This window comes from Rhinolophus hipposideros, assembly GCF_964194185.1.
Source record: "Rhinolophus hipposideros genome assembly, chromosome: 7".
NCBI classification, from domain to species: domain Eukaryota; kingdom Metazoa; phylum Chordata; class Mammalia; order Chiroptera; family Rhinolophidae; genus Rhinolophus; species Rhinolophus hipposideros.
Genome location: NC_138053.1, coordinates 64,947,656 through 64,972,490, shown reverse-complemented (window position 1 = coordinate 64,972,490; position 24,835 = coordinate 64,947,656). Strand labels below are relative to the sequence as shown.

At 35.4% G+C, this 24,835-nt stretch overlaps 1 protein-coding gene across 7 annotated transcripts in view; it reads left to right on the top strand.

Moving 5' to 3' along the window:
* GPBP1 (GC-rich promoter binding protein 1) overlaps positions 1 to 24,835 on the top strand; it is a 69,324-nt gene that overhangs the window by 32,635 nt on the left and 11,854 nt on the right. For 3 of the 7 annotated variants that reach the window (XM_081053738.1, XM_081053739.1, XM_081053740.1), the window contains 7 exons: positions 3,139 to 3,258; positions 12,356 to 12,479; positions 12,612 to 12,835; positions 15,459 to 15,525; positions 16,558 to 16,617; positions 23,530 to 23,714; positions 24,300 to 24,440. In XM_081053738.1, the coding sequence (XP_080909864.1) occupies positions 3,196 to 3,258; positions 12,356 to 12,479; positions 12,612 to 12,835; positions 15,459 to 15,525; positions 16,558 to 16,617; positions 23,530 to 23,714; positions 24,300 to 24,440 (864 nt within the window). In that variant the 5' untranslated portion in view covers positions 3,139 to 3,195. The remainder of the gene's footprint in view (positions 1 to 3,138; positions 3,259 to 12,355; positions 12,480 to 12,611; positions 12,836 to 15,458; positions 15,526 to 16,557; positions 16,618 to 23,529; positions 23,715 to 24,299; positions 24,441 to 24,835) is intronic. The other 4 variants (XM_081053741.1, XM_081053742.1, XM_081053743.1 and 1 more) reach the window with 2 other exon arrangements.

Below are 24,835 nucleotides of genomic sequence, written 5' to 3'. Positions count from 1 at the left end.
CTGGAGGTTGGAAAGAAGCCCAAGATCAAGGTATAGGCAGGATTGGTTTCCTCAGTGACCTCTCTCCTTGGCTTACAGATGGCCACCCTCTTGCTGCCTCTTCTTATTGTCTTCTCTGTGCGGTGTAACTGTTTTTCAGTGTGCCTAAATTTCCTCCTTTTATAGGGACACAGGATTGGAATGGGGCCCATCTTAACATCCTCCTTTAAGTTCATCATCTTTTTCAAAGACTTTATCTTCAAATATGGTTACATTCTGACATGGGGGGTTACAACTTCAGTATATGAATTTGGAGGGGATGGGATCACAATTCAGTCCATAACATTATTTAGGGAAAGGAAGATGGAATGAAATAAGATGGCACAAAGCACAATTAAAAGAAAATAAACAGGGTGGAGGCTTTGAAACTTTAATTTGCCTTTACACATGTTGAATAAAAGTTTTTTCTCCCCCTCTTCTACCCTCCTAGGTTCTCTTTCTGAGGCCCTATAAATTAGACTGACAAAAGACAGATTAACAAGAGAAAATAGAAAAGTTTATTATTAACATGTGGGAGTATCCAGAGATGAGTAACTCAGAGAGATGGTTAGAATTTGTGATCTCTATACTAAGTAAGGGAAAGGGAGGAGGGGAAAAGGAGCTTAATGGAAAAGCAAGTGACTTTTTGAAAAAGGTAGACAAATGGACCCTTAGGAGAATAGATGAAAGAGATGTTATGATAGTTTGTGGCAATGTCTGGGTGATTTGCAGATTTATCTTCCAGAAGAGATTAGAGTTGCCCCAGGGTAGGAGATTGATAAATTCTTTGGGGAGGCCCTGCTTTTCGGTTGATAAGGGCTTTCAGGAACTCATGCTTTCCAGTTTAAAATTATTCTTCTGTCAGAGTGGCATATTTTGGGGTGGCATATCCCGATCCTTTCACACACTTGTTGGGTAAATGCCATAATGTTAACTAGTGTTTGCTCTTTACCTTTTTTCAGAACATGAAAACATCTGCGATTAGCTAGCCATTCATACTTTATTCTTTAAGGACTGGACTTAAAATTCATAAAGACATCAAGGAAATGAATAGGTAATAGTTAGTGGTTTGCCTCTCAGGAAGAGTTTTTAGTATATAGCTTCTCACTTAACCATCGTTTTGGATGAGACCCTGTTTAAAATGATAAGATTTAAGTTACTGGTTAATTTAAGTCCTCTGGAGTTTCTTGTGAATTTTCATTTGGTACATGCTATAAAAGTGATCTTTCGTTCCCACCGAGTTATTGGAACTATGAGAGTTTCAACAAGAAGTTATTGGAAAAATAATATCCGATCACACATCACAAAGCAGTTTAGTATTTAGCTTCATGTCAAAATAGATAATCTTTTATACATCCTAAAACACTTTAGATTTCATTTTTATTTCAAAAATATAAGATGGTAGTAGAATTAGCTCCGAATGCACAAATATTTACATAGTTCATTTTGATTAGGTACAGTCTTAAAATCTTGCATTTGTTTTACAAGTGTTTTCTTGGAATTTGTGTTAGGTGTTTTGAATGTATCAGTGGTTTTGTAACTCCAGCTTATATGAACATTTAGCATTTAAACGTTTTTTATTACCATAGTGAGTTAACTCATGTTTGTATATCTATTTCATATATCTGGCCACTCTTAACCTTTCTTTTACTAGACCAGCACAGTTTGAGATAGTGGAAGTAGAATATTTCTGTAATGTCTTAATCTATTTTTAAGTATTTTAGGAAATTGATAAGGCTTTAAAATATTGTGGGCATAGCACTTATATGTGAAAGAAGACTTAAAAGGAAGATTAACAATGGTATTGATCATTAAAAAATTTTCACTGTTGAGATTATGCAATTGTAAATATAAAACATTAGTAAACTTAGACATTTGATGTTTAAAAAATTTGATTTCTTCATTGACTAAGCTCTATATTGAAATGAGTACAGCTGCCCAGTTGGCTTCTGCCTTATTTAAAAAAACTGAATTTACTATGTTTAGATTGGGCTGGCAACATGAAACTTGATTGATGCAGTTGAGATAGGCTCCCTAAAAGTTAAATTTAGAATGTGGAAGAGCAGTAGGTTCTAAAATATTAAGATATCTATTGTGATGATTGTAAGTAAAAAAACAAATAAACCTTTTATTTATGGAAATCTTCAACTGTACGTGTAAGTAGAGCAGAGTATTCATACACCTCTTTGTACCAACATTTATAAACATGGACAAACTTGTTTCAAACTATAAACCTATTTAGCATTTCCTGGTTTGTTTTAAAGTGAATTCCAGATGTATCAATTGTAATTGTAAAGACTTCAGCACATAACTTTTATATAACATCATTGCACTAACCATTATCACATCTAAAATGATTAATAACATTAATGTCATTTACTATTCAGTTTATGTTTAAATTTTGATTTCATAATTTTCATTTTTTAAGGGATGGTTGGTTTGAATAAGGATCTATTTTAATAAGGTCCACACATTGTACTTGATTGATCTGCCTGTTCAAAGGCGCTTGTTTGTTGAAGAAACCAGATTATTTGACCTGTAGAATATCCTTGGTCTGGATTTGGTGGAGTACTTCCTTCATATATATGTCCTTTAAATTGTTTCTCTATGTTGAATTTCCTGCAAGTTGGTAGTTTGATCAGATTTCAGATTCCATATTGGAGTGTGGGCAAGAATACATCATAGATGGTATTCTGTGCTCCTGTTGTGTGACATCAGGAGATAGTTGATGTTTACAGTCTATTTGTGATGAGACTGTTGTACTTCTGAAAACAAGCTTTATTGACTTATACTTTATTTACAGTAAAATTAGCCAGTTTTAAATACAATTTGATGAATTCTGATAAGTGTGTACATTTGTATAACCATCATCACAATGTAGATAATACCCCCATTACCTTGAAAATTTTCTCCTTCCCTTTGCAGTCATTCTCCTCCCCCATAGATCCCCCACTTACTCCAACTGATGTAGTTTCTGTCACTATTTTTGCTTTTTCTAGAATTTTATTGTAAGTGAAATCTTAAAGTAGCAATATCATTATCAGTTAAAGAAGATACAGGATAAGAAGATAATTTTGGCCAGGAGCTACAGGTCTAATTCCTTCCATTTTTATATGACAGGGACTTGCCATGAGGTGTTGAAGCCTTGTTTCATTGAGTCGGAGAGACTGGACCTAAATGGCGCAGCATGACTTTGCTCCAGCCTGGCTTAATTTTCCCACACCACCATCATCAACAAAGGTATTCTTTTCTTGCATCTTTCTCTTCTTTCTGTCAGTCTCTTTCTTCTGTTCACATTCTATACAAATGTAGTTAAGATGTAGAGGCTTAATGTTTTTGCAGAGAAATAATTTTTGTATTACCATCTAAGTTTATATTTATTGGTTTTTATTATTTAAAGTCAGTTTTCAGTATACCATCAACATAGGAAACCGTTTACTTCGAGTGTCTTTTGTACTAATCAAAGTTCCATACACTTTATTTCAAATCAGTTAGATACACTGAACATGACTTTCTCATTCTACCTTTTTCTATATTATTTTCCTGATAACTTGCATTCCTTTCCTATAGGTAATGTTTTAAATAATTGGAGGTTTTTGAACCATGTAACTGGAAGACCTTTTTCATAACACATAAGACTTTGAATGGTACATGACTAAAATTTCAGAAGTGATGAGGACTTTGCAACTTTGTTACATATAAAGACTCACTAATCTAATAAACGTTCATTTTACTTAAATACCAAAACAGAATAGTTTATAAGATTTGCTAGGCACCTTGGTATTGGTTACAGTCAATCTCCTGTCTTCCACTTTCCCCCCCTTTAATTCAAAAGGAATTATGAGAGGGTCTGCTTGCCCTATTAATCAAGTTCTACCAGGTACAGGCAGTTTCATAAAATGGTTTATTAAAAACAGCTCTTATGGGAGCACTTTCATAATTTGGAAAGTTGTTCCCTTATAAGGAATTGTGAGATCATAAATATATTTGACCCTTAATATGTTGTTAAATCTGCATTGGAGTGACAATTCTCCCAGACAATAGAACTTTAATGTTTAAAGATGGATCTTAATGCTCATATAAACCGACATTTTATACAGATGGATTTTCTGGAAGGTTAATTGACTTGCCCGTTGTCATGTAATTAGTGTGAGCCTAGATTAGAATCCAGGATGCACTTCCTATTCTGTACTCTTTCCAGTTACAGACTCTATTTGCCCCCTTTCCTGTTAGGTGTAGGTCTCTGAAATTTGATTTTTTAAGTCTTTCCCCCCCAGCTGTTCTCATCTACCTTTTCAGTGGGTTCATTTTTTTCCCTAGGCTTACTTCATAGCCTGGATACGTAGAATTTCCTACTCCTTCCTTTATTTCCTTTTTCTCTTTTCATTTTCTTGATAAGATTTCATTTTTTAAAGCAGATCAGTAAGTTACCAGCACCTGAAAAGTTAGTTACAAAACATTAAAAAGCTTGAGAATAAGTCTTCATTCAAATGTTAATCCAAGGTTGATGAAGATTGACTATTAAATTTGGTGATGTCCTTACTGCTTTCTAGAACTTGACTCTCACCTGGATATCGGCCCTCATTAATGATGATTTTTGGAAATTGGGATTGCCTATACTAAATTCTTAATTCTTATTCTCCAGAAAATGGTGTCAATTTGAACTCTGAACTAGCAGTATTTGAAACTTACCGTAGACCTTACCCAATGTACTATTTTATAAACACAAACGTGTACAACTTCTAGTAATGACTTTATAAAAAAAATTAAAAAAAAAAAGATTTTATTGGGGAAGGGGAACGGACCTTTATTATTGGGGAACAGTGTGTACTTCCAGGACTTTTTCCAAGTCAAGTTGTTGTCCTTTCAATCTTAGTTGTAGAGGATGCCGTTCAGCTTCAAGTTGTCCTTTCAGTCTTAGTTGTGGAGGGCGCAGCTCAGCTCCAGGTCCAGTTGCAGTTGCTAGTTGCAGGGGGTGAAGTCCACCATCCCTTGCGGGACTCGAGGAATTGTGGTTGAGAGCCCACTGGCCCATGTGGGAATCGAAACGGCAGCCTTCGGAGTTAGGAGCATGGAGCTCTAACCACCTGAGCCACTGAGCTGGCCCTAAAAAATTATTTTTAATTACATGACTTCTTACACTTTTCTGTCTTATCCTTTCATCTCAAACTCACTGTTTGCAGATTCTTATTTATAACTCTTGTTTTCTGCCAGAACCTTTTAAATCTTATCATGAATAAGTGGAGTAGACAGTAAATACTGTTGCATTCTCTATTGCAACTTAGGCTCATTTATTTGTTTGAAGGGATGATATGAGGACTTGAATTAAGGGTAAAAATATTTTTAGAACCACAGTTCAGTAGTTTTCTGAGGTGTGTAGAATTTTAGCCCCATCATGTGGTGAAATTTTAAACTGCATTGATTATATGTCTGGCATAGGGCTTTCGAAATGCTTATTGAGACCCAGTAAGACATAAATTTTACATAATGTTTTTGTATACACATAGGTATAAATAAAAAGTCACATACCTGTGGTCTTTTGTTCTTTTCTATTCCATTAAAAATGCAAGTTGTTACTAATTTCGTCATCCTTTAATAGGTCCTGATCTGCAATTTGAAAAGTAATATTTTTATTATCGAAGGAATACTGAATTGAAATGGTTGTAGATACCTTTTTAGAAACCCCATTGTTATAGATGCTTCTTCCCATTATTTTACTGTAGGAAGTATGATAAAACGATTCCCTTAATCAGGCTGAGGTATAGTAGTAGTTGTTTGAAGAAGGAAGATCACGGGGATGGTATTTAAAGAGTAAATGGGTGGTAGGAAATAGAAACAGAAAATAAGAAAGTTTTACTCTTTTTAAACAAAAAAATAATGTTATGAGATTCTACTGCAGTCAATTCGTTTTCATATTTTCAATATTCTGTAGTTATTTCTATGGGTAGAGTGTAGCAGTAGTGCTTTTGATTTTTTTTTTTGTGGCAACATTTAAACAATGATTAATACTGTCCCAAACTTTCCTTCAATAGTATAAGTAGTGTCAGCCTGTATTGAAAATGTGTGCTGTTTAGGAAGAGAGAGGATCAGAAAATTCAGTCAGATTGGTAGCTGAATTTATTGAAACTTGCTGTTTGCTATATAGTTCTTTGTTACTGATTAAAACATTCCAAAGAATCCAGAAATAGATTTAAAATGTGTAAGAGGGAAAAGGTAGAGATGGTCTCTTTCTTGCTCATTGTAATATCTGTTTTGAGGCATTACTGCATACCAGTCACTGTAAAGCATGTTACATGAAGGCTAACAAAAGTCATAAGAGGCAGGTACTCTGCTTTTGTCCCCATTTACAGATGAGGGAACTGAGGTTGAGAGAGCTGAGTAACTGTTCCCAAAGTGCTAGAGCTGTCGTGTTTCCCTGAAAATATGACCTAGCCGGACAGTCAGCTCTAATGTGTCTTTTGGAGCAAAAATTAATACAAGACCTCGTCTTTCTTTACTATAAGACATGGTCTTATTTTACTGTAAGACTGGGTATATGATATGATATATGGTATATGACATAATATAATACCGGGTCTTACATTAGTTTTTGCTCCAAAAGATACATTAGAGCTGATAGTCCGGCTAGGTCTTCTTACTTTCGGGGAAACACGGTAGGATAGGAATCCATATGTGCCTGACTTTAAAATGTACCATTTTAATAACCTGCTTGATTATTCCTGTGTTTCCCCGAAAATAAGACCGGGTCTTTTATTAATGTTTGCTTCACAAGACGCATTAGGGCTTATGTTCAGGGGATGTCATCCTGAAAAATCACGCTAGGGCTTATTTTCTCATTAGGTCTTATTTTCGGGGGAATACGGTAGTATGGTATCTAGTAGCCTTGATCAATTCTTAATCTGTAATGTCTTTTGGGTTTTTAAAATGGACAGTCATCTGTTCACAAACATCAGTTTTCTACCTTTGCAGTTCTGTTACTTGTATTTCTTAACTCATATTTTACTGTACTGGCTCTATGTCAGTCTGTGAAGTGTATGGGATTTTTGTCCTACTTGCAAGCTAATAAGCTAGACCTGTTACTGTTTCGTAGATGCTGGTAAAGACGTGAGACTCCTGGGTCAGAGATGGAGAACTTTTATTAGAGCAGCCATAAGCATGATATTCGCACTGGTTCTTCATGCCCCCTAAAACCTTTGGGAATTGACATGGAGGGGCCCAGGTAGATGCTACCCTTGCACTGAGTGGGGAGTCTACCACATTTATAATAAGCCAAGTTTGTCCTGGAGAAGGACGTTACCTATTCCTAATGTTGCTTGCTGCAAACATAAATGGGCCATACAAAGAACGGTCAAGGCCTCATATTCTTGGCACACAAGTAAGAATGTTCAGGGATCCTCAGGGCCCGTGGTGGATTGCCTGTCCCAATAATCAACCCATCAGCCTTACATGTTCTTGGCCAAACTTTAATTTTCACATTACTGTACCACTCTGTTAGACATTCTAATTAACAGAGGCTAGAACCAAATCCATTTTAATTTGTCTTAATAAATAGTATTTAATTAAGGCTGCTATGAACAACCCAAGCAACAAGGGGAGGCCAGGGTTTAGCCAACTATGTAAATTAAGTTTTAGTGGGGACCAGTAGATGATTTTTTTCCCCAGTCAGTTAGTATATAGTCTAAGGCCACTCTTATTCATTAAGATGCACTCAAGGGAATTGAAACTGACCTGATTTTTGGGGTCATCACCTGCAACTATAGGGGTGGTGGACTAAACAGCGTTCCACATCTTCAGTAAAAGACATTCTGTGCCTTACTTTTTCCATATACAAACATACCACCTGAAAGGGACACAGATCATTTCAGTTTGTGATTTGTTGTTAAACTTGATTTGGATTACTATTAATATTAGTTTGTTTAAGAAACAGACAGTAGCATCACCATTAGTTGCAACCTCACTTGCCATACATAGCATACCCTAAGAGCATTCAAAGTGTTAGGAGAGTCATGAATTTTTATCAGGATGAAGCAGGTTTGTGCTGGTCTGAGTGTTTTTATGCATTCATATTCAGGAACTGCTGTTGACATCAAGCACAGCAGAATAGTTGAGGGCTGTTGGTGGCCACATGAGAGTTTTTGGTTTCGAAGCATATGGATGAGGATGACAAATCTAGCAGTGGTATTATTATTAGTGGTATTATCTGCTAGTGCTAAATCTAGCAGAGTATTATTTCTAGCTGCTGTTTGATTCAGGTAGTGGTGCTGGTTTCTAGGGGATAGAGAGAGCATTAATTGTTCTGTTTTCTTCCTGCACCTTCTGGGGGCAAAGATGTGTCCTGTCCCGGTAGTGGGGTTTTTGCTCCCCCTCTACAGTCATGAGATCTGTGTGTCCCATTCCAATAACTTTGATTTCACTTAAAAAAAACAAAAACAAAAACACCCCCAAAAAACCCCTTACTTCCACCCAGATTACTTTATCCAGAGGAGTTGGATGTGAGTAGGACAAAGGCATTTTTATACATGAAATGCAGAAAACTATTATAGTCCTCGTCTTGGTCCACACACTGGACGCTGTAGCGGAGACTTAGTGAGAAGTATATTCAGGCAAATGGTCATGATTTAGGACCATGTCAGTCCAACAACAGAACCCAGGTGTCCAACCAGATTATCTGAATTCCTTAGTTTCCTTTTTGTCCAGGCCATTACCCTGAGGGTCGGCCTGGCCTGCATTTACTCTTAGGAAAAGAAACATCACGTCCAGAGATAATCAGTGCATAATCCTTAATTTAAAAAAATGTTTGTATAATCTCATGACTTCACTTTTTCATCCTGATTACTACCCAGGAAGTAGCTGAGAAGATCTCTTTTTACCTATGCTTCATTCGTTGACCAAACTGTTTTACTAAGGTGTGTGAAGAGATGAAAGACGTGGAGTTATAGATTGTTTTGTGTTGAATTTTGGGGAGACTGTTCAAAGTTTTGACGATACCAGGTGCCTACGAACAGTAGGGAGTACAGAATGTCCATTGAGTACTTTGAATATTGGTCCATTGCATGGTGACCTTTTTGACAGAAGATTGACTGTTACTGGATTGTTAGTGACCTGGAATGCCAAAAACACTATACCTGGATTAATTTAACGAGATGAGAGTTTGAGCGATCAGGCTTCAATGACAACGCTGTAACCTAAAATGTTTGAGCAGTGATGAGATACCACTGATCATTCTAGGAAGTGGTCAAAGGTTTGATGTAGTTTCCCTTGTATATTATTGCCTCCTTCACAGTGAGACAAATGGACCAACTTTCGGCAGGAGTCACAAATTGGCATGCAGTGATGGCTTCTGCATCAGAAAGATAAAGCCTTTTGAAAATTTTTTTCCTATTCTGTATTTATTAACAGACAAGGCCTATAGATTTCTTTCTTCTTAGACACACCCAGTATGGTCTCGGCAGCCTTGAACACAAAGTCCCCAGAAGTGGCACAGCTCTCTGTGGGCTTGAATTCTCTTCAGTCGCCCCAGGTCTTCACAGAGCTTGCCGTCTAGACCATTGGCCAGGACCTGGCTATATTTTTCATCCTTCACGTCCTCTGTCTGTTCAAGAACCAGTCTGGGATCTTGTACTGGCATGGATTCTGCATAATGGTGATCACACGTTCCAACTCTTCCTTAGTGTGCTCTCCTGCCCTCGGTGAGATTGATGTCTGTTTTCCTGAACACCACATGAGCATGTCTTTGCCCCACACCCTTACTTGCAGTGATGGCAAAGGCAGTTTTCCACTGCGCATGAGTGGAAAGGACTGGTGTTGAGTCCTTGCGTAATGTGCTGGGACTCCTCAGGAATCACTAGAGACAAGGCGCCAGTCCTAGGCTGGCATGTAGGCCTCCTGGGGAAGAGCTTAAGATAAAGTCCTTTAATCTGCTAGTCTGTAGTTTTTTAGGTGACAGACCAGTTGATTAGGCCATTGGTGACAATCCAAGAGTCAGAAATATATATAATGTCTAGTCCTTAAGAATATTATCTAAGGTAAGGGTCACCGCTTTCCTTTTACCCCATCGTGCTGACTGGCTCTTACCATATGGTCTTTCAGATTTGTTGGGCCTGGGTGGCTGTTGCCACCCAGTGGGCACCATCATCTTTTAGCTTAGTTCAATTACCAGCGAACAAGACCCAGACATTTAGGAAAACTTCTGTGACTTGAGAGCCTTATTAAAACAGCATTTGTTACAGGTGACTGGGAGGGGAATAAGGTTTTCCCCAAACGGTAGTTACCACTTCTTCAGGCAGAATTGAAATGTCCCTAGGGCCAGGCCTGCTGCACCCTTGAACACACTATTTCCATTTGATTAAAAGCCCTGGTGGGCCCTTTTTAGGTTAGTCCTTTGAGTTCACTGTTGAGTTCAGCAGGATGGCAAGAGCCACATTCCCTTTCAAAGGAGTGCTCTTGGTGCGTTAGGCAGATGGCACTCATGTACTGGGAAGTAGCCAGGAAGTCTTCACCTACATCCCTGAATATCTTTTATTCTTAGAGCCTGTGCTGTTTTTGCTAGACCATCTGGAAAGTGATGGGGCACGCCTCACCTGTCAACCTGTGGCATTCCCTGAAGGGGAGAATCTTGAGCATTTTCAGTATAAGCATTTAACATTAGTACCAACTGTAAATCACAACAGTACATTGAATTGGCCTAAAGACCCCACCTGTAGGATCACTTTAGTTTTTCTTTCCACCTACTGAATTTTCTTCGCTCTGTCAGTCAAATTGAGGCAGTGATGTACGTACCTTTTTCTGCCATGAGGACACAAACTAAGGAGTGCAGCAAATGCATATCAAGGCTACAATCTAAACTTCCAGGAGATGTTTCTTTAGCTGGAAATGTGGGAAAGTGCAGGGTGGAGAGAGGAAGACTACCCCTTTGGGGATTGCACGGGTGTCTTGGAGGCTTTTGATTTCTCTTCTGGCTCCTCAACCCAGGGTTGGTGTGGTCCCTTCTCCTGTGTACCTCCTGGCTCCAGCAAACCGGGGCTGGAGCCTTTCCTGCCCCCCTGCACCACAGGGCCAGGGCTTTGCCTCGCACTCCTCAATACCATGTTACCCCTGTGTTTAGTACTGTCTTCTCATCATGGGAAGGGGTAGGATGGTGACTTGGATGCCTGTGTCCAACTGGGGTATAAAAGTTTGTCTCCTTTTCCTTAAGTTCCGCATACTTGACTTTTTTGTTAAAGCAGCTGAGGTCGATGTAGTGGGGAAGGTAGGGATCAGGAAGTAGTACACGGGGCCAGAATACTTCCACTCCTGAAAGCTAGGCTCTGCATTTACTTTGTTTGCATTGGTTATAGCAGCTCACCCTTAACAAGTCTAATGTTTTCAGTCTTTCCAAAACTCGATACGCTCATTGCTGGCACTATTTCAGCTTTGGAGACCCCTTGACTCAGCAGCCACAGCTGTATTGCCTTTCAGCTGGGATCCCGTTGTCATGGTGAAACATCCCTTCCTTCTCCTACTTGGAGAGTTAACAACAAAGCACCATTTGGGCACCTTGTTTTGATCCTACCCCTTGCCAGTTGCCTGCTAAGCAGTGAGGGACCCTTATTTCCACCTATCACTTGGATGAGAACAATTGCTATCAGATCCTGGAGAGTTTTCTCATGTGCCCCAATCTGGCCCAGGAAACCCTTATCTCTGCTCCGCCCCACCAAACAAAAAACAAAACAAAAAAAATTTTTTTTAACCTCTGTCAGCATCTCACCCTCATCACCAAAAATATTAGGGGCTGTACAAGGTTTGGGTTTTTACCCTATTTGCAGGGTTAACAAGCTAGCCTGTTACACACTTCTGGTTTTTTAAAATAGTTTTGACACATTCTTTTGATGTATTTTTTAAACACTTGTTTTGGGAAAGAGGAGTTTGGAAATAAATCTAGAGAACTTAAAATAGAACTGTAGCTTCATTTGCCATAATTTTCTGATACTGAAGAAAACCTTGAGCTATTAAATAAAGTAGTGCATGATAAAGAATGTTACGTTTTGTTACAAGAGAAATACACTATGATTTGCCTTGTTTCCCTTATGCCTTTTTACCTTTAAAGTTTTGAGGTAAGTAGATATAGTTGTTGAGCTCTTTCAGAATGGTGCTCTTATTTCCATTAAGTAGAAGAACATAGACCAACAGTGGAATCCATCTGAATAAGTTACCAGTTACCAAACACATTGAAAATACAAAATGTTCTTAACTATTTAAAATTATTGAAAGTAAATTAAGTCAGAATATTATTAGTTTTAAAAAGTTGTATTTAGGGTTGTATTTGTATATTTACCTATTTGCTTATAATTTGTTTCAGTCGTCATTGAATTTTGAGAAGCATTCTGAAAACTTTTCATGGACAGAAAATCGTTATGATGTGAATCGTCGACGACACAACTCTTCAGATGGCTTTGATTCTGGTATTGGACGTCCTAATGGAGGTAAAATTTGCTAAGAAATGATAAAACTTAAGGATAATTTCTTTCATGTTCTTTTAAGAATGTTTTGCTTGTGATTCAGTCTTTAAGCATAACCATCTTTGAATTTATAATACTTGGCCATTATCTAAAAAGGTAACTTTGGAAGGAAAGAAAAAAATGGATGGCGTACACATGGAAGAAATGGTACTGAAAACGTAAATCATCGAGGGGGATACCATGGTGGAAGTTCCCGTTCTCGTAGCAGTATTTTCCATTCTGGAAAAAGCCAAGGACTACATGAAAACAACATACCTGACAATGAAACAGGGAGGAAAGAAGACAAAAGAGAACGCAAACAGTTTGAGGCTGAGGATTTTGTAAGTTTCTTGTAATTTTAATATGAATGAGGTTTCTGCAAATGCTGTTTTAGCATCAAGACTCTTTTATGAGGTTTTATCAGGACAGCTCATTTTCTACAGAGATCATACTTTACAGGCTCAGTTAGTTTTAATTCTTACATTTTTAAGGCTTTTGTTCATAATTCTCCCCTCTCCTTAATTCCCTCCATTGTTCTCTCCCTTCTACTTATTCCTGTGTCTCACTCACCATGTGGTCTTTTAGAACTTGATAATGTCGGTTTATTCCTTATAGAAATCTAAACACTTTCCCTTAGAAATAATGGCAGAGTTTAGTGGCTTATTTGCAAGTGCATATATTATTTGCAGTGCATCTCTGAAAAGCTATCAAGTTAATTTTTGAAAGAATATTTTACCAGTACGTTTCACTCAGATAATCTCTTAACACTTGATTATTCATATATTACCCTTAATCTAATCCCAGCCTAGCTCTCCTTTCAGTACTTTTTCTATTCAGAAATTTCTTTTTGGTCAGGGAAGGCAAATTAATTGGTAGCCTAGGTCAGTTGTTTCAGTAACTCCAGTACTAAAACAAGTATGAACTAATTAGAAGCAAATTTTTCATAATTTTTTCCTATTCGTAAATCTTACCATGTGGTTTATCTACACATATATTTCTCAAGTTGCGTAAAAATCGATCTAATGTACAATCTTAATCTAGTTCTTCTTGTGATTCATTCATTCCTGTTCATTTATTTTTGTGTGTATGTTATTCAATATACACCCGAGTGGCTCTGTTCATGGCCCGAGTTCATGGCCCTCAGAATACATAGGTGAATAAGGTAGGCAAGGTCCCTACTCTTGCTGAATTTCTGTTCTGTTGGGGACTTCCAGAACATAAAGAGAAAAAATAATTAGTATTTTACAGAGAATTTAGACAGGAAGTTACTGGGTGGCTACTTTGGTTTTGGAAGTTATGAGAGGTTTCTCTAGGGAATTGTCATTTAATCTGGGACTTACTTGATAAGGAGGGAACTTTGTTAAGACTGGGAAAAAGGGAAAGTGCTAGTGTGAAGACCCTAAGGTGGGAGCAAGCTTGTCATGTTTAAGGCATAAAAGTTAGGCCAGTATGGGTAAAGAATAGTATTAGACCCGCTTATAGGGGTAGGAAAGGGTTTTAATTGGTAGGACTTTTGCCTGTAAAGAATTTTAGGTTAATTACAAATGCAGCGGAAAGCCTCTCTGGAGGAAACTCATGCGAGTTGATATTAGTTTTTTGAAGACCATTCCAGTTGTTAGATCTTGAATGGATTATAGTGAAAACAGGGAGACCAGTTAGGAAAAAAGATGGCTTGAACTGGGTAGCTGTGATAGTGAAGATAAATGGTTTTGGATATAGTTTGATGGTAGATTGGATGGAGGGTGGAAGTGAAAGAAAGGAATTGATAGATTGCATTTAGGGCAAGGTAGTGGTTTGGGATAGAGAAGAACCAGAGTATTCTTAGATCCTGTAACTAAGTAACCTTGGAATCACTATGTCTTCTCATTTCAGTGGCCCATTTTTTCAACTTGTTAGTTACCATAAAATGGAATTTTTATAATCTAAAACCAGTAATGATAATGTGCTCTCAGAGTGTTGCGAAGGTTAAATGAGCAATACACCTAAATCATTTTAAACAGTGCTGGACGCATATCAAGCACTTAATAAAACCTAGTTGTTATTGTTATTATACCCCATCCGCACTTCCAAGATGGTGGGCATCAGCAATTACAATCCTAGACCTGGAATATAGATCTATGATATTATTTCTTGTATTTTTAAAAAAGCACGTATAGTATAACCGCCACCAAAATCTTATCCATCCTATTTAGTTTATGTCAGGGAATCCATACTAGTATATGAGTACATGCATACTCTTTGGGGCTTTATGACAATGTCAGTAGAATGTTAGTAATTCACTTGTGGGCAATTAAAATATATTGGGATTCATTTTATTCAACACGTTAAGTACCTTCTTAATGGCAGGATGTTTTGCTAGGTAATATGGAAAATGGGTGATATAATTATTGGAAATTTACGATTTTGTAAGGTAAACATACCTACTAAGATTAGCTTTAGAGTGCACATTCAATGCTCAACTCAGTTTTCTTTCTAATATCGTAGCATCATTTATTAAAATAAAATTTGCATTTTGCTTTGAGAATGAATGTGTTAACTGTAGTGTCCAGCAATGAAAACATAACAAAAGAGTTGAGGAATGGTTTGATTTTTCCTCTTCTTTGTTCTTGCTCTGAGAAAAGGATATTTCTCAGATTTATGCAAAGACTACATTCTCTTGTGTTTGCTCTGGGTGTTTTTTTTTTTTTTTTTTTAATTCACATTTTTCCTCAGGTAGTCAGGGATGAGGAGAATATTTAAAAACACTTTCCTTGTTTTCCGGGGCTAGGAGTGAGTATAGATAGATGGTAACCATTTTAATGGTAAGCAGAATAAGCTAAAAGTAATGTTTATGAATATATTAGTTTTTAATTGTTGAGTTGATTATGTCATCAGGTATTTCAGTATGGTTTTGAGATTAATTTTAAAAAGATGTGAGCAGTTAAAATTGTTTTTTGTATTCTTTCCATTCCAATGTTCTTTCAGCCGTCTTTAAATCCTGAATATGAGAGAGAACCAAATCAGAATAAGTCTTTAGCTGCAGGTGTATGGGGTAAGTAATTTTTGATCTTTCTTTGAGGGGTATAACATGTTACTTGTAGGTTTCACTTTTTTGTGTTTTTAAAACTAAAGAGTAGGCTAGAATTAAACCTTTTCTTTTAAATTACTTGTTTTGATGTACTAAAGTACCACAAAAAGTGGCACTTATCTTTTAAAAACAAGATATTGGGGATAGAAGAATTGGAGTTGAAATAATTGATTTGCATATGTTAGTACCATTAAGTATACTCAAATATGGATTTTAAAAAATGGCCGTAAGTGAATGTAATGAATGTTATTTTGAGAGCAGCCCATAATCTAAAGAAACAAAAACCTTAGTTTAAATTTTTAGTTTTTTAAAGTTGAAAACTTAGTTAACTGGAAAGATAAGTACTTACTGTGAGATAAATAAAATCTTTTTACCTACGAAAATGGTTATACATAGAGAGTATTAAATTGTATAGATTTGCCTATAGAACAAGTCTGTTTGAAATACTTTGCCTTTTTGATTGACAGTTTTTTTTTCTGGTAATAATTCCCTTTAAAACTGCTGACTTTAATTTGATAGCATCTTACAAAAGATTAAACTGCACTCATATAGTATAAATTAGACAGCTTTTTAAAGATTCAAGTGAAGTTTAAAATAATGGAAAAATTTATAATATGAAGATTTGATATCTGAAAAATTTAATTATTTGATACCAAATTCAAAGGTGATGTATTCACTTTGGAACTTGTACACATGTTCATTTGTATTTTTCTGTTGAAAATCAACAACTTAACCAAAACAAAAGGATTGTGGCTTATGACAGCATACTAGTCCTAACAATAAAGGCATTATTTTAAACTTTGCCACTTCCTGTGCTGTTCTTTATTGTATATGGGGTGCTACTCTGGGGAATTATTTTGTTTTCTTTTGATCTCCCTATTTGTTTAAGGGTTTTTTGAGGGTGGGGGTGGGGGTGGTCAGACACTTTATTTAGAACCATGTGAATGGCATTGTTTTTTCTGTATTGCAAATTAGTATTTCTACCACTCTCCCCAGGCCTACACGCCCAGACACACACATACCCAACCAAAAAAATCTCCCAAGCTCCTCTCTTAGGTATGTTTCCTTATTATTCAGTTTTTCTGGGAACAGCTGATTGCATAAGAATATAGAACCACCTGGAAGATGTTAAATAGAAACTCTAAGAAATTAGGAATAATTTGGATTTGATAAGAGTGAAAGTAAATAAAAAGTCAAGAATGTCAGTGAGCATTTGTCATATAAAACTACCTATAGATACTATTGGTACTGATCCTGGGTTAATTTAATAATTTTAGAAATGATTTAAAGGCAAATAACATTTGAAAATATTGAAAATAGAGTGTATTAATATAAAGATTTGGTTCTGCTGTTTCAGGGTTGATGTAAAAGATGTTTGAGCACTAGTTGGAAATATGTTTAAAAAGAAGTACTCTTTACTGTGTTTTAGGTATACTAAGAAGTGTGTCTGCATTAGAAAAAAGAAAATGGTTAATTGTGGCTTGGTTAATTGTTAAATCCCCAGTGCTTCCTACAGGAATACAATGAACCTTTCATTGTATTACACTTCACTATTCCTTTCTCAGTTTCCCCCTGGGTTCCCAAATATTGTTTTATTCATTGAAACATTTAAAATAGCTATGTTCCTGAGGAAGACATGAGAGAAAAATTTAGGAAAGACTTCAATAGAATTTTCCTAGTGCTACTTCCTTCCAGGTAAGTAAAAATTTAATGGAAATGTAACATATATTTAAAAACAAACTGGTTTGTCCCCGAAACTATACTTTTATAGATCAAAAACTGCAAGAATCTAAACATAATATCCCAATTTAAAAAGGGTGTTGAGGGAAAGTAATTAAGCTATTTAAAATATCGTTACATAAGTGTAATTCTGCTTAGAATTTAGACTTATTGGGAATACCTTCATGCAGCTTGAATCTGTGACTTGTACAGTATTTCAGTCTTGATCAGGATCACTGTTGTTTGGTGCACAGGATTAATGCTTAATAAATTAATCTTATTTCCATATTTAAATAGTTTAAAACAAAAATTCAAAGTACTTCAATGTGCCTTTGAGAATTTTAAAATAATTTAGTTGTGTGATTGATTTGTTTGGGGGTGAGAAAGAAGAGATAAAATGATCTGTGTTTATTGTGTTTGTATGCAATTTGAGACATAACTAGGGACTGATTTATGTGTTTTTGGGAGTCCTACTGGGTATATTTGTATTGACACAACATGTCAGCAATATATTATTGGCAGAACCTAAGGTGATGCGTTTCAGATACTAAATAACAAAAAATTTCAGTCATTGGTAATTAACTTAAAATATAGGCTTGTTTCCACTCAGCATTTATGTTTGTGTCTGTTCCTTGATAACTTCATGAATTTTCTAGTTTTTGCTCATACCTGATAAACTAAAGAGCATCAAGGTTCATTTTTAAGAATTTTGTTTAGCCTTTTAAATCAAAGCAAATTGGTGACCAGTTCTTAAGGATGGGTTATTTTCTAGAGAGTTCCAGTGATACTACTAGCCACAAGCATACAGCTTGAGTGACATGATTTCATTAAATGAATTACCGTGTTTCCCCGAAAATAAGACCTAACTGGAAAATAAGCCCTAGCATGATTTTTCAGGATAACATTCCCTGAACATAAGCCCTAATGCATCTTTTGGAATAAAAATTAATGTAAGACCCCGTCTTATTTTCGGGAAAACACGGTAGATCGTGGTGAAAACCATTGAGTTGTGTTTTTTTTTTTAAAGGAACTTCATGACTAGAATTATAATAAGAGAAGGGAATAATCTTTATCAGATTTTCTTTGTAAAAGCATTCTGTTGGTAGATTGTATATTGAAATGACTCGACTTTTCTTCAGTGTCTTCCTTACATGAAAACAGTTGTTAAAATTACTACAATAAGAAGGAAAAGGTAATAAATACAAAACATGTTCAAGGTTGAGAATGGGGTTTGATTAGACAACTTGACAGAAGGAAATTTTATTTGGTCAGAGTTAGAAGTATCACTTGTTCCTTATCTAAGTTGTTTTATTTTAGAAGTATATTTCTTTAACTCTGTCTTCCTGATGGGTAACACAGGAGACCTTCTTAAAGGAAAAATCCCATTCCCCTGCTGTTGACGTACATTATAAGTTAGTGAAACTCATTTGATTAACACACTATAAATAAAAAACAACAGATTTGGACATTAAATTAAAAAATTCAAAACCAACAAAACTCAAACAGCTTCAATATATAGAAGAATAATCTTAACACATTTTTCTGTGTTCACAGTACGAATTTGTTTTAGTTGCTGTGCTACGTGTACGGATTCTTTAAATTTGAATGTTACTGTGTCTTATGTCACTAAGTTTCTCAAATTAGGGTGAATACTCAATTCAGTTAACTGTTTCCCCTTTACTTGGCTATAAGCTTTTGTTTACATATGAAAGTTCTTTTGTGTGTGTGTGTGTCAAGATAATGAGGAAACTAATGACTGGCATCAGTGCGGTGGTGGCTGGAGGAAAGGGTACATAGACCCTGATGTCATGTGGTGTAGTGCACACGTACAAACCCCTTATTCTTACTATTCAGTATAGGCTTATTATTAGTATTTTTAGTTGGGAATGGTAAACATTTTTCAGTATCTGGCTAGGAATAGTTTAATTTTCATTTTCTTCAGTAGTGTAATATAATGGTTAAGGACATTGGCTTTGGAATCAGGTAGATCTGGGCCCAGACATTAGAGCTTTTACCTATTGGTTGTTTAGACGTTGGGAGATTGAACTTAATCTCTCTTTCTGAGTGATTTTCCTTGTCTGTGAGATGAGGATGATCATAATTATCCTAATAAGAAAAACATTATTAATGTTTGTCCACTGTGAATAATCTTTGATCATGTTACAGGTGTTAATAAATGTTAGCTAATTATGTGGTTCAAATCCAATAAGCCAGGGAGATTCAGTAGATTTAGTAAAAGGTGCAAAAAAATGATTCTAAGTGATCAAAGAGTAAAATTCTAAGTGATCGAAGAGTAAAGTAGTAAGTGACTGAATCAGAAAAAATATACATGGCAGCTGTATGGCGAGTATATGAAAGAAAAGAGGGCGAGTATATGAAAGAAAAGAGGATGAGGAATTGATGTCAGCTTTGTATTAGGCATGTGGCCAATTTACTTTGTATTATTATATGTGGCAGTATTTTAATTCTCATTTTTCTTACAAAGAATTGAACTACTCCCCCTCCACAATTGACTTCGTATTTAAGGGATAAAACTATTATATTCACAGATATTGGAAGAGCATGAATAACAGGATAATAAAGGGATATTTAAAATCATCTATTGTTAGATTACAGTTGTTTGTGAGAAAAGGGAAATAATGATATGACAGTCCACAATAATTTGCTTCAGGTGTTTTGAACTTAAAATTGAATGAGAATACCTGCTTATATGAGCGTGAGGTAATAATATGCACATGCAATTTACAGAAGTAAGTCTCTAAGGTCACTTTCTAGTTCTTTTATATAAGTGTTAAAGCTTTTCATCAATACATAAATTTTTTCCTTAAAAGAACATATAATTTGGGTCTTTTCTATATATTAATAGTTTACCAATGGACTAAGTAAATGGAAAAAGTATAGAAGGAGACATTGGATACTGTGACTCCAACAGCTTCAACACTTAACTTGGGAGATTTGTGTCAGGAGAATTTAATCGAAATAATCCATTAAATAGATGAACCAGTTTATAAGTAATATAAAATGGATATAAATGATGCAAATTAAGTTTTGGCTATTAGTCTGTCATTACTCTTTCCATTACTTACATGTAATTATTACCATTAAGAACACTTTTCTTGTTCTTAAATGGGCAGGTTTATGTAGTATATTCAGCATAGTCATATAGGACATAGGTTAGTCTTTTTTGTGTTTATTTCTGTTTTTTTTCCTCACCTTGCTTGCTCTTTTGGATCAACCTAAAATTCTTAAAAAAGGATACCGTTCATAAAAATACAATCAGAAGCCTATTACAGTATATGACTTTTCTGGAGATTTTTTTCTAGTATTTAAAGAAAATGTCACAGGAACTATTGTTTTCCATTTTATAAAGACAGTAAACTAGTAAGGTTGGAGGAAATACTAAAATTCTATAAATCTGGTACAAAAGCACATGTTCTTAACCTCTGTACTATAGTATTTAAATTGAATATACTTAATAAGCACAGGTCTATGTCTCTTCCCTCCCAATCCCCATCATCTTCCTTTCGGTACCTTTATTATCTTTTACTTTGCTACCTGTCCTTTTATGATTGATTTCTTAGGCTTCACCATTCTTATTTATCAGATATTCTATCATTCATTGCATTGAAGGCCTCTTTGAGGAAACAGCCAGCGTATTTCTTGCTCCTAGGTGTCTAGAAATCCAATTTTAGGAAAGGTAAACTTAGTCACAAACTATATTGATATTTAAGGATAACGTACCTGCTTGCTTATCTACTCCCCTTCTCTTCTCCCTTCTAGTTTTGATCAATGATTGCTTAAGTACAAAAAAATATTTATTTCCTTCCTGTATCTTCAGCCTTATACTGAGGGTGCCAGTGAATACAAGTGGTCACTTTTGGTCAACGTTGCTCAAGCAGTAGTTTGCCGTAAGCAGAAGTGTCTGGACGCTGACGGTAACCACTTTGAGCATCTCTTGTAATTGCAGAAGTCAAAAGTGACTTGTATTCATCTTTTGTTATCAGTATATATTGAGTATTATAATTTTAATACAGTTTTCTTAAAATGTGTATAAATTTTTTGGCACCCTCTGTATATGGGATCATTTTCCTTCTGCCTAAAGTACATCATTACGGATTTACTTCAGTAAGGATCTTTTATTGGTAATTATTTTTGTCTTAAAGTTTTATTTCTGCCCTTTGCTATTTGGCATTTCCAAGTCCCAGTCTACAATACAAGATTCTTCAGGGCAAATTAACTCCCATCTCAGATACTAGGTTCTTTGTTGAGTACTAAACTGAAGTTTTTTCCTTTATGTCTCTCTCTAGAAATGTAGGTTGGAATTATCCTTGCTGATGACCCTTTTCCTGTTGTGTTTATTTTCGCCCCTCATTATATTAATAGTAATTTTAACATAAAGATCTAGAACAGAAAGAAGATAAAACTTGTGTGCTTAGTTGACACACAAGAAGTCTTCATCAGTCATGTTTGAACCTATTTAATTGTGGTGTTCTGATAGAACTGCCCTGTTCCAACACTTTGATTCCCCTGAGAGGAGATCTTGCAAACTCCTATCACCGTTTGCATATCTCAGCATCAGTCATTCCTCAGATTTCCTGAGTTTTATTTAATTCAGATTTTGAGTACCAGACTGTGAAGATTTTCTCATTCATATATATATATATGAGAATATATATATGAGAGAAACTTTTATTTAAACTTTTATTTATTTAAGTGTGTTTTTCCAGGACCCATCAGCTCCAACCCAAGTAGTTGTTTCAATGTCGTTGTGGAGGGCGCAGCTCATAGTGGCCCATGTGGGGATCAAACTGACAACCTTGTTGTTAAGAGCAGTGCTCTCTAACGAACTGAGCTAACCAGCCACCCCTTCTCTTGTATTTTTATTTCAAGAATTTTTTTTAACTATTCATGCAGTATGCTTACCAAAAGTAATAATTCTGAAACTTTAATTGTTTTAGTAGTTCTTTTTTATTGACCTCCGTTTGAGATCTTTATTCTTAATTTTTGTTTCATTGACTTCATTATGTAAGTTCTTCAGAAAAGCTGTGTACTGGTGATACAATTTCTATTGTGTTGTGTTCCTCAAGATATCTTTTTTAGCATTCATATCTTGGGCCTTTTTAGGCAGCCAAGAAGTTGGAATGTTTGCCTTGTAAATTAACATGTGTTTAACCTTGGAAGGACCAACCTTTTCTCAGTTTGCTCTAGGTCCTTGTTTTATCCTTTCTTGTTACAATAAATGAAGCACCATACCAGCTCTCATATTTTAAAGAATTTGAAGCCTCAGATTAACTTTCAGAGTCCCTCCATGTCCTAGGAGTCCTTGTTTAGTTTAGTTTTTGAGATGATCCAGTAGGAAGTTTAGCTTGGTTTGTTGAGGGTGGAGCATCATCACAAAACATTTATGCAGCTTAGCCATCTCACAGGATCATATCTTGTTGACTATGCAAAGCTAATTTTAATTTAGATTTTCTGGGATTTCTCCCTTCGAGTTAATTGTTTTATCCTAAACTCTGAAACTGATGCTTTCGGAATTTTTCCAAAGGAAGAAAGGCATACTTCATTTCAATAATTACGAACATGCTCATGTGTAACATCTGTTTAATTACACATACACTGATTAAACTCTAGGAGTAATTTTTCATATTTTAACAACTATAGTGGCCTTGAGAAAAGCTTTTAGTTAGCAACCATTATTCCTAGTACTAGCTTCAGAAGCTAGGATTGAGTTGGTTACCCTGCAACTTGCATAATGCCTTCGATGTATTTAGATGGTCACTAAATATTTGAATGAATTGGTATTGTGAAAATAGAACTCTCTTGCAAAATAGAACTTAACTAGAAATTTAGAAATAAAGGAACTGTAGTTCCTTGCTTATTGGTAATAACTTCATATGAGAGATAAAAAGAATGGAAAGGAATTAGAAAAATTTTTCTTTTCAAAATGGAAAAGGGGAAAATATAATACACTTCACATTGCAAATCTTAAGAGCCATTAGGATGAAAATTACAAGTGAAAACAAAATAATGAAAAATACATTAGAATGTAATTAATCTTGGTTTGGTTATAGTTAATATTCCAGGCCACTGTCAGCTGAATTCATCTATATTACCTGACTTTGCTCAATTCTTGCTATGATTTGTTCAATTAAAAATATCAAGGTTTGGAATATGCTATTCTTTTGGTGGTTTAATTTTATGTTAAAATTTATACTGTGTGTAACTCTTGCTCGTGCTTTATTTATGCAGAATATCCTCCGAATCCTAAATCTAGAGCTCCAAGGATGCTGGTCATTAAGAAAGGTAATACAAAAGATTTACAGCTATCTGGATTCCCAGTAGTAGGAAATCTTCAATCACAGCCAGTTAAGAACGGGACTGGTCCAAGTGTTTATAAAGGTTTAGTCCCTAAACCTGCTGCTCCACCTACAAAAGTAAGTTCTAAATTGTTAAAAATACAAGTTTTAAGTTGATACCAGTTGAGTTACTTTGAGAAACTTATGTTAAAAATTTTACACCAAATTGTGGGGGTATTGGTGGGTGTTGTCTTCACCTAAGTGGAAAAAGTTGGCCATTTGTGTGTCATTAATTTTAATTATCTTTTCAGTGATAACGTGTATTTGTTTTTCCATGTATGGGTTTTCTTGTTTTAGTACTAATAAATGAAATCTTTAAGTTTTGTTTTGCTAGATGCATCTATGATATATTTGCTTAATAATAATATATAATGTTATCTCCTTGGAGTTCCGTTTTAGGTTTTTGAAACTCCCACTTGTGTTTTCCTGATGTTAGGCAAAAGAAACCTAACTTTTTTTTGGTTTGCAAAACTTTGACAAAATAGCAGTGTAGTCAGATGTTTTTATCTGAATACCAAGCTTTGATTTTTATTATAGAGAAAAAGAGAATCATGTAGTAATGATGTAATACAATTGTTTTTATGAGCCTCATCTAGTCATTTTTATTTTATAGTGGTTGCTTTGTTTTTCTCTTCTATATAATGTTTGTGTGTTTTTCTTTAGCCTACACAATGGAAAAGCCAAACTAAAGAAAATAAAGTTGGGACTTCTTTCTCCCATGAGTCTACATATGGTATTGGCAATTTCAATGCTTTCAAATCAACTGCCAAGAATTTTAGTCCATCTACAACTTCAGTGAAAGAGGTATGGCATTTAAAATTATTTGCAGCATGTCTTAATCATGATTATTTAATCAACAACAAAAGGCTTAGATTCATTAAATGAATACATTAAAATTATATTTTAGTTCTTTCAGAAAACCTGATCCAGATATTTTCCTCAATTTATTAACATTTTGGCACATTAAGTAGGAATCAGTTTTTAGAAGTTTTAATGAAAATTTTCAGATATCCCAAAATGTGGAGAAAATAATAGTGAAGCACCCATATATACCTGTTGACTAGAAAGAGTAATTTTTGAGAAAAGAATTATGAAAATTGCAATTTTGACATTTGTGATAGAGTTGTGCTATGCCTATGATTGAACCTTGACTAAAATTGAGGGTTTGTATTACGTATTCTTTTGCGGCTGACGAACAT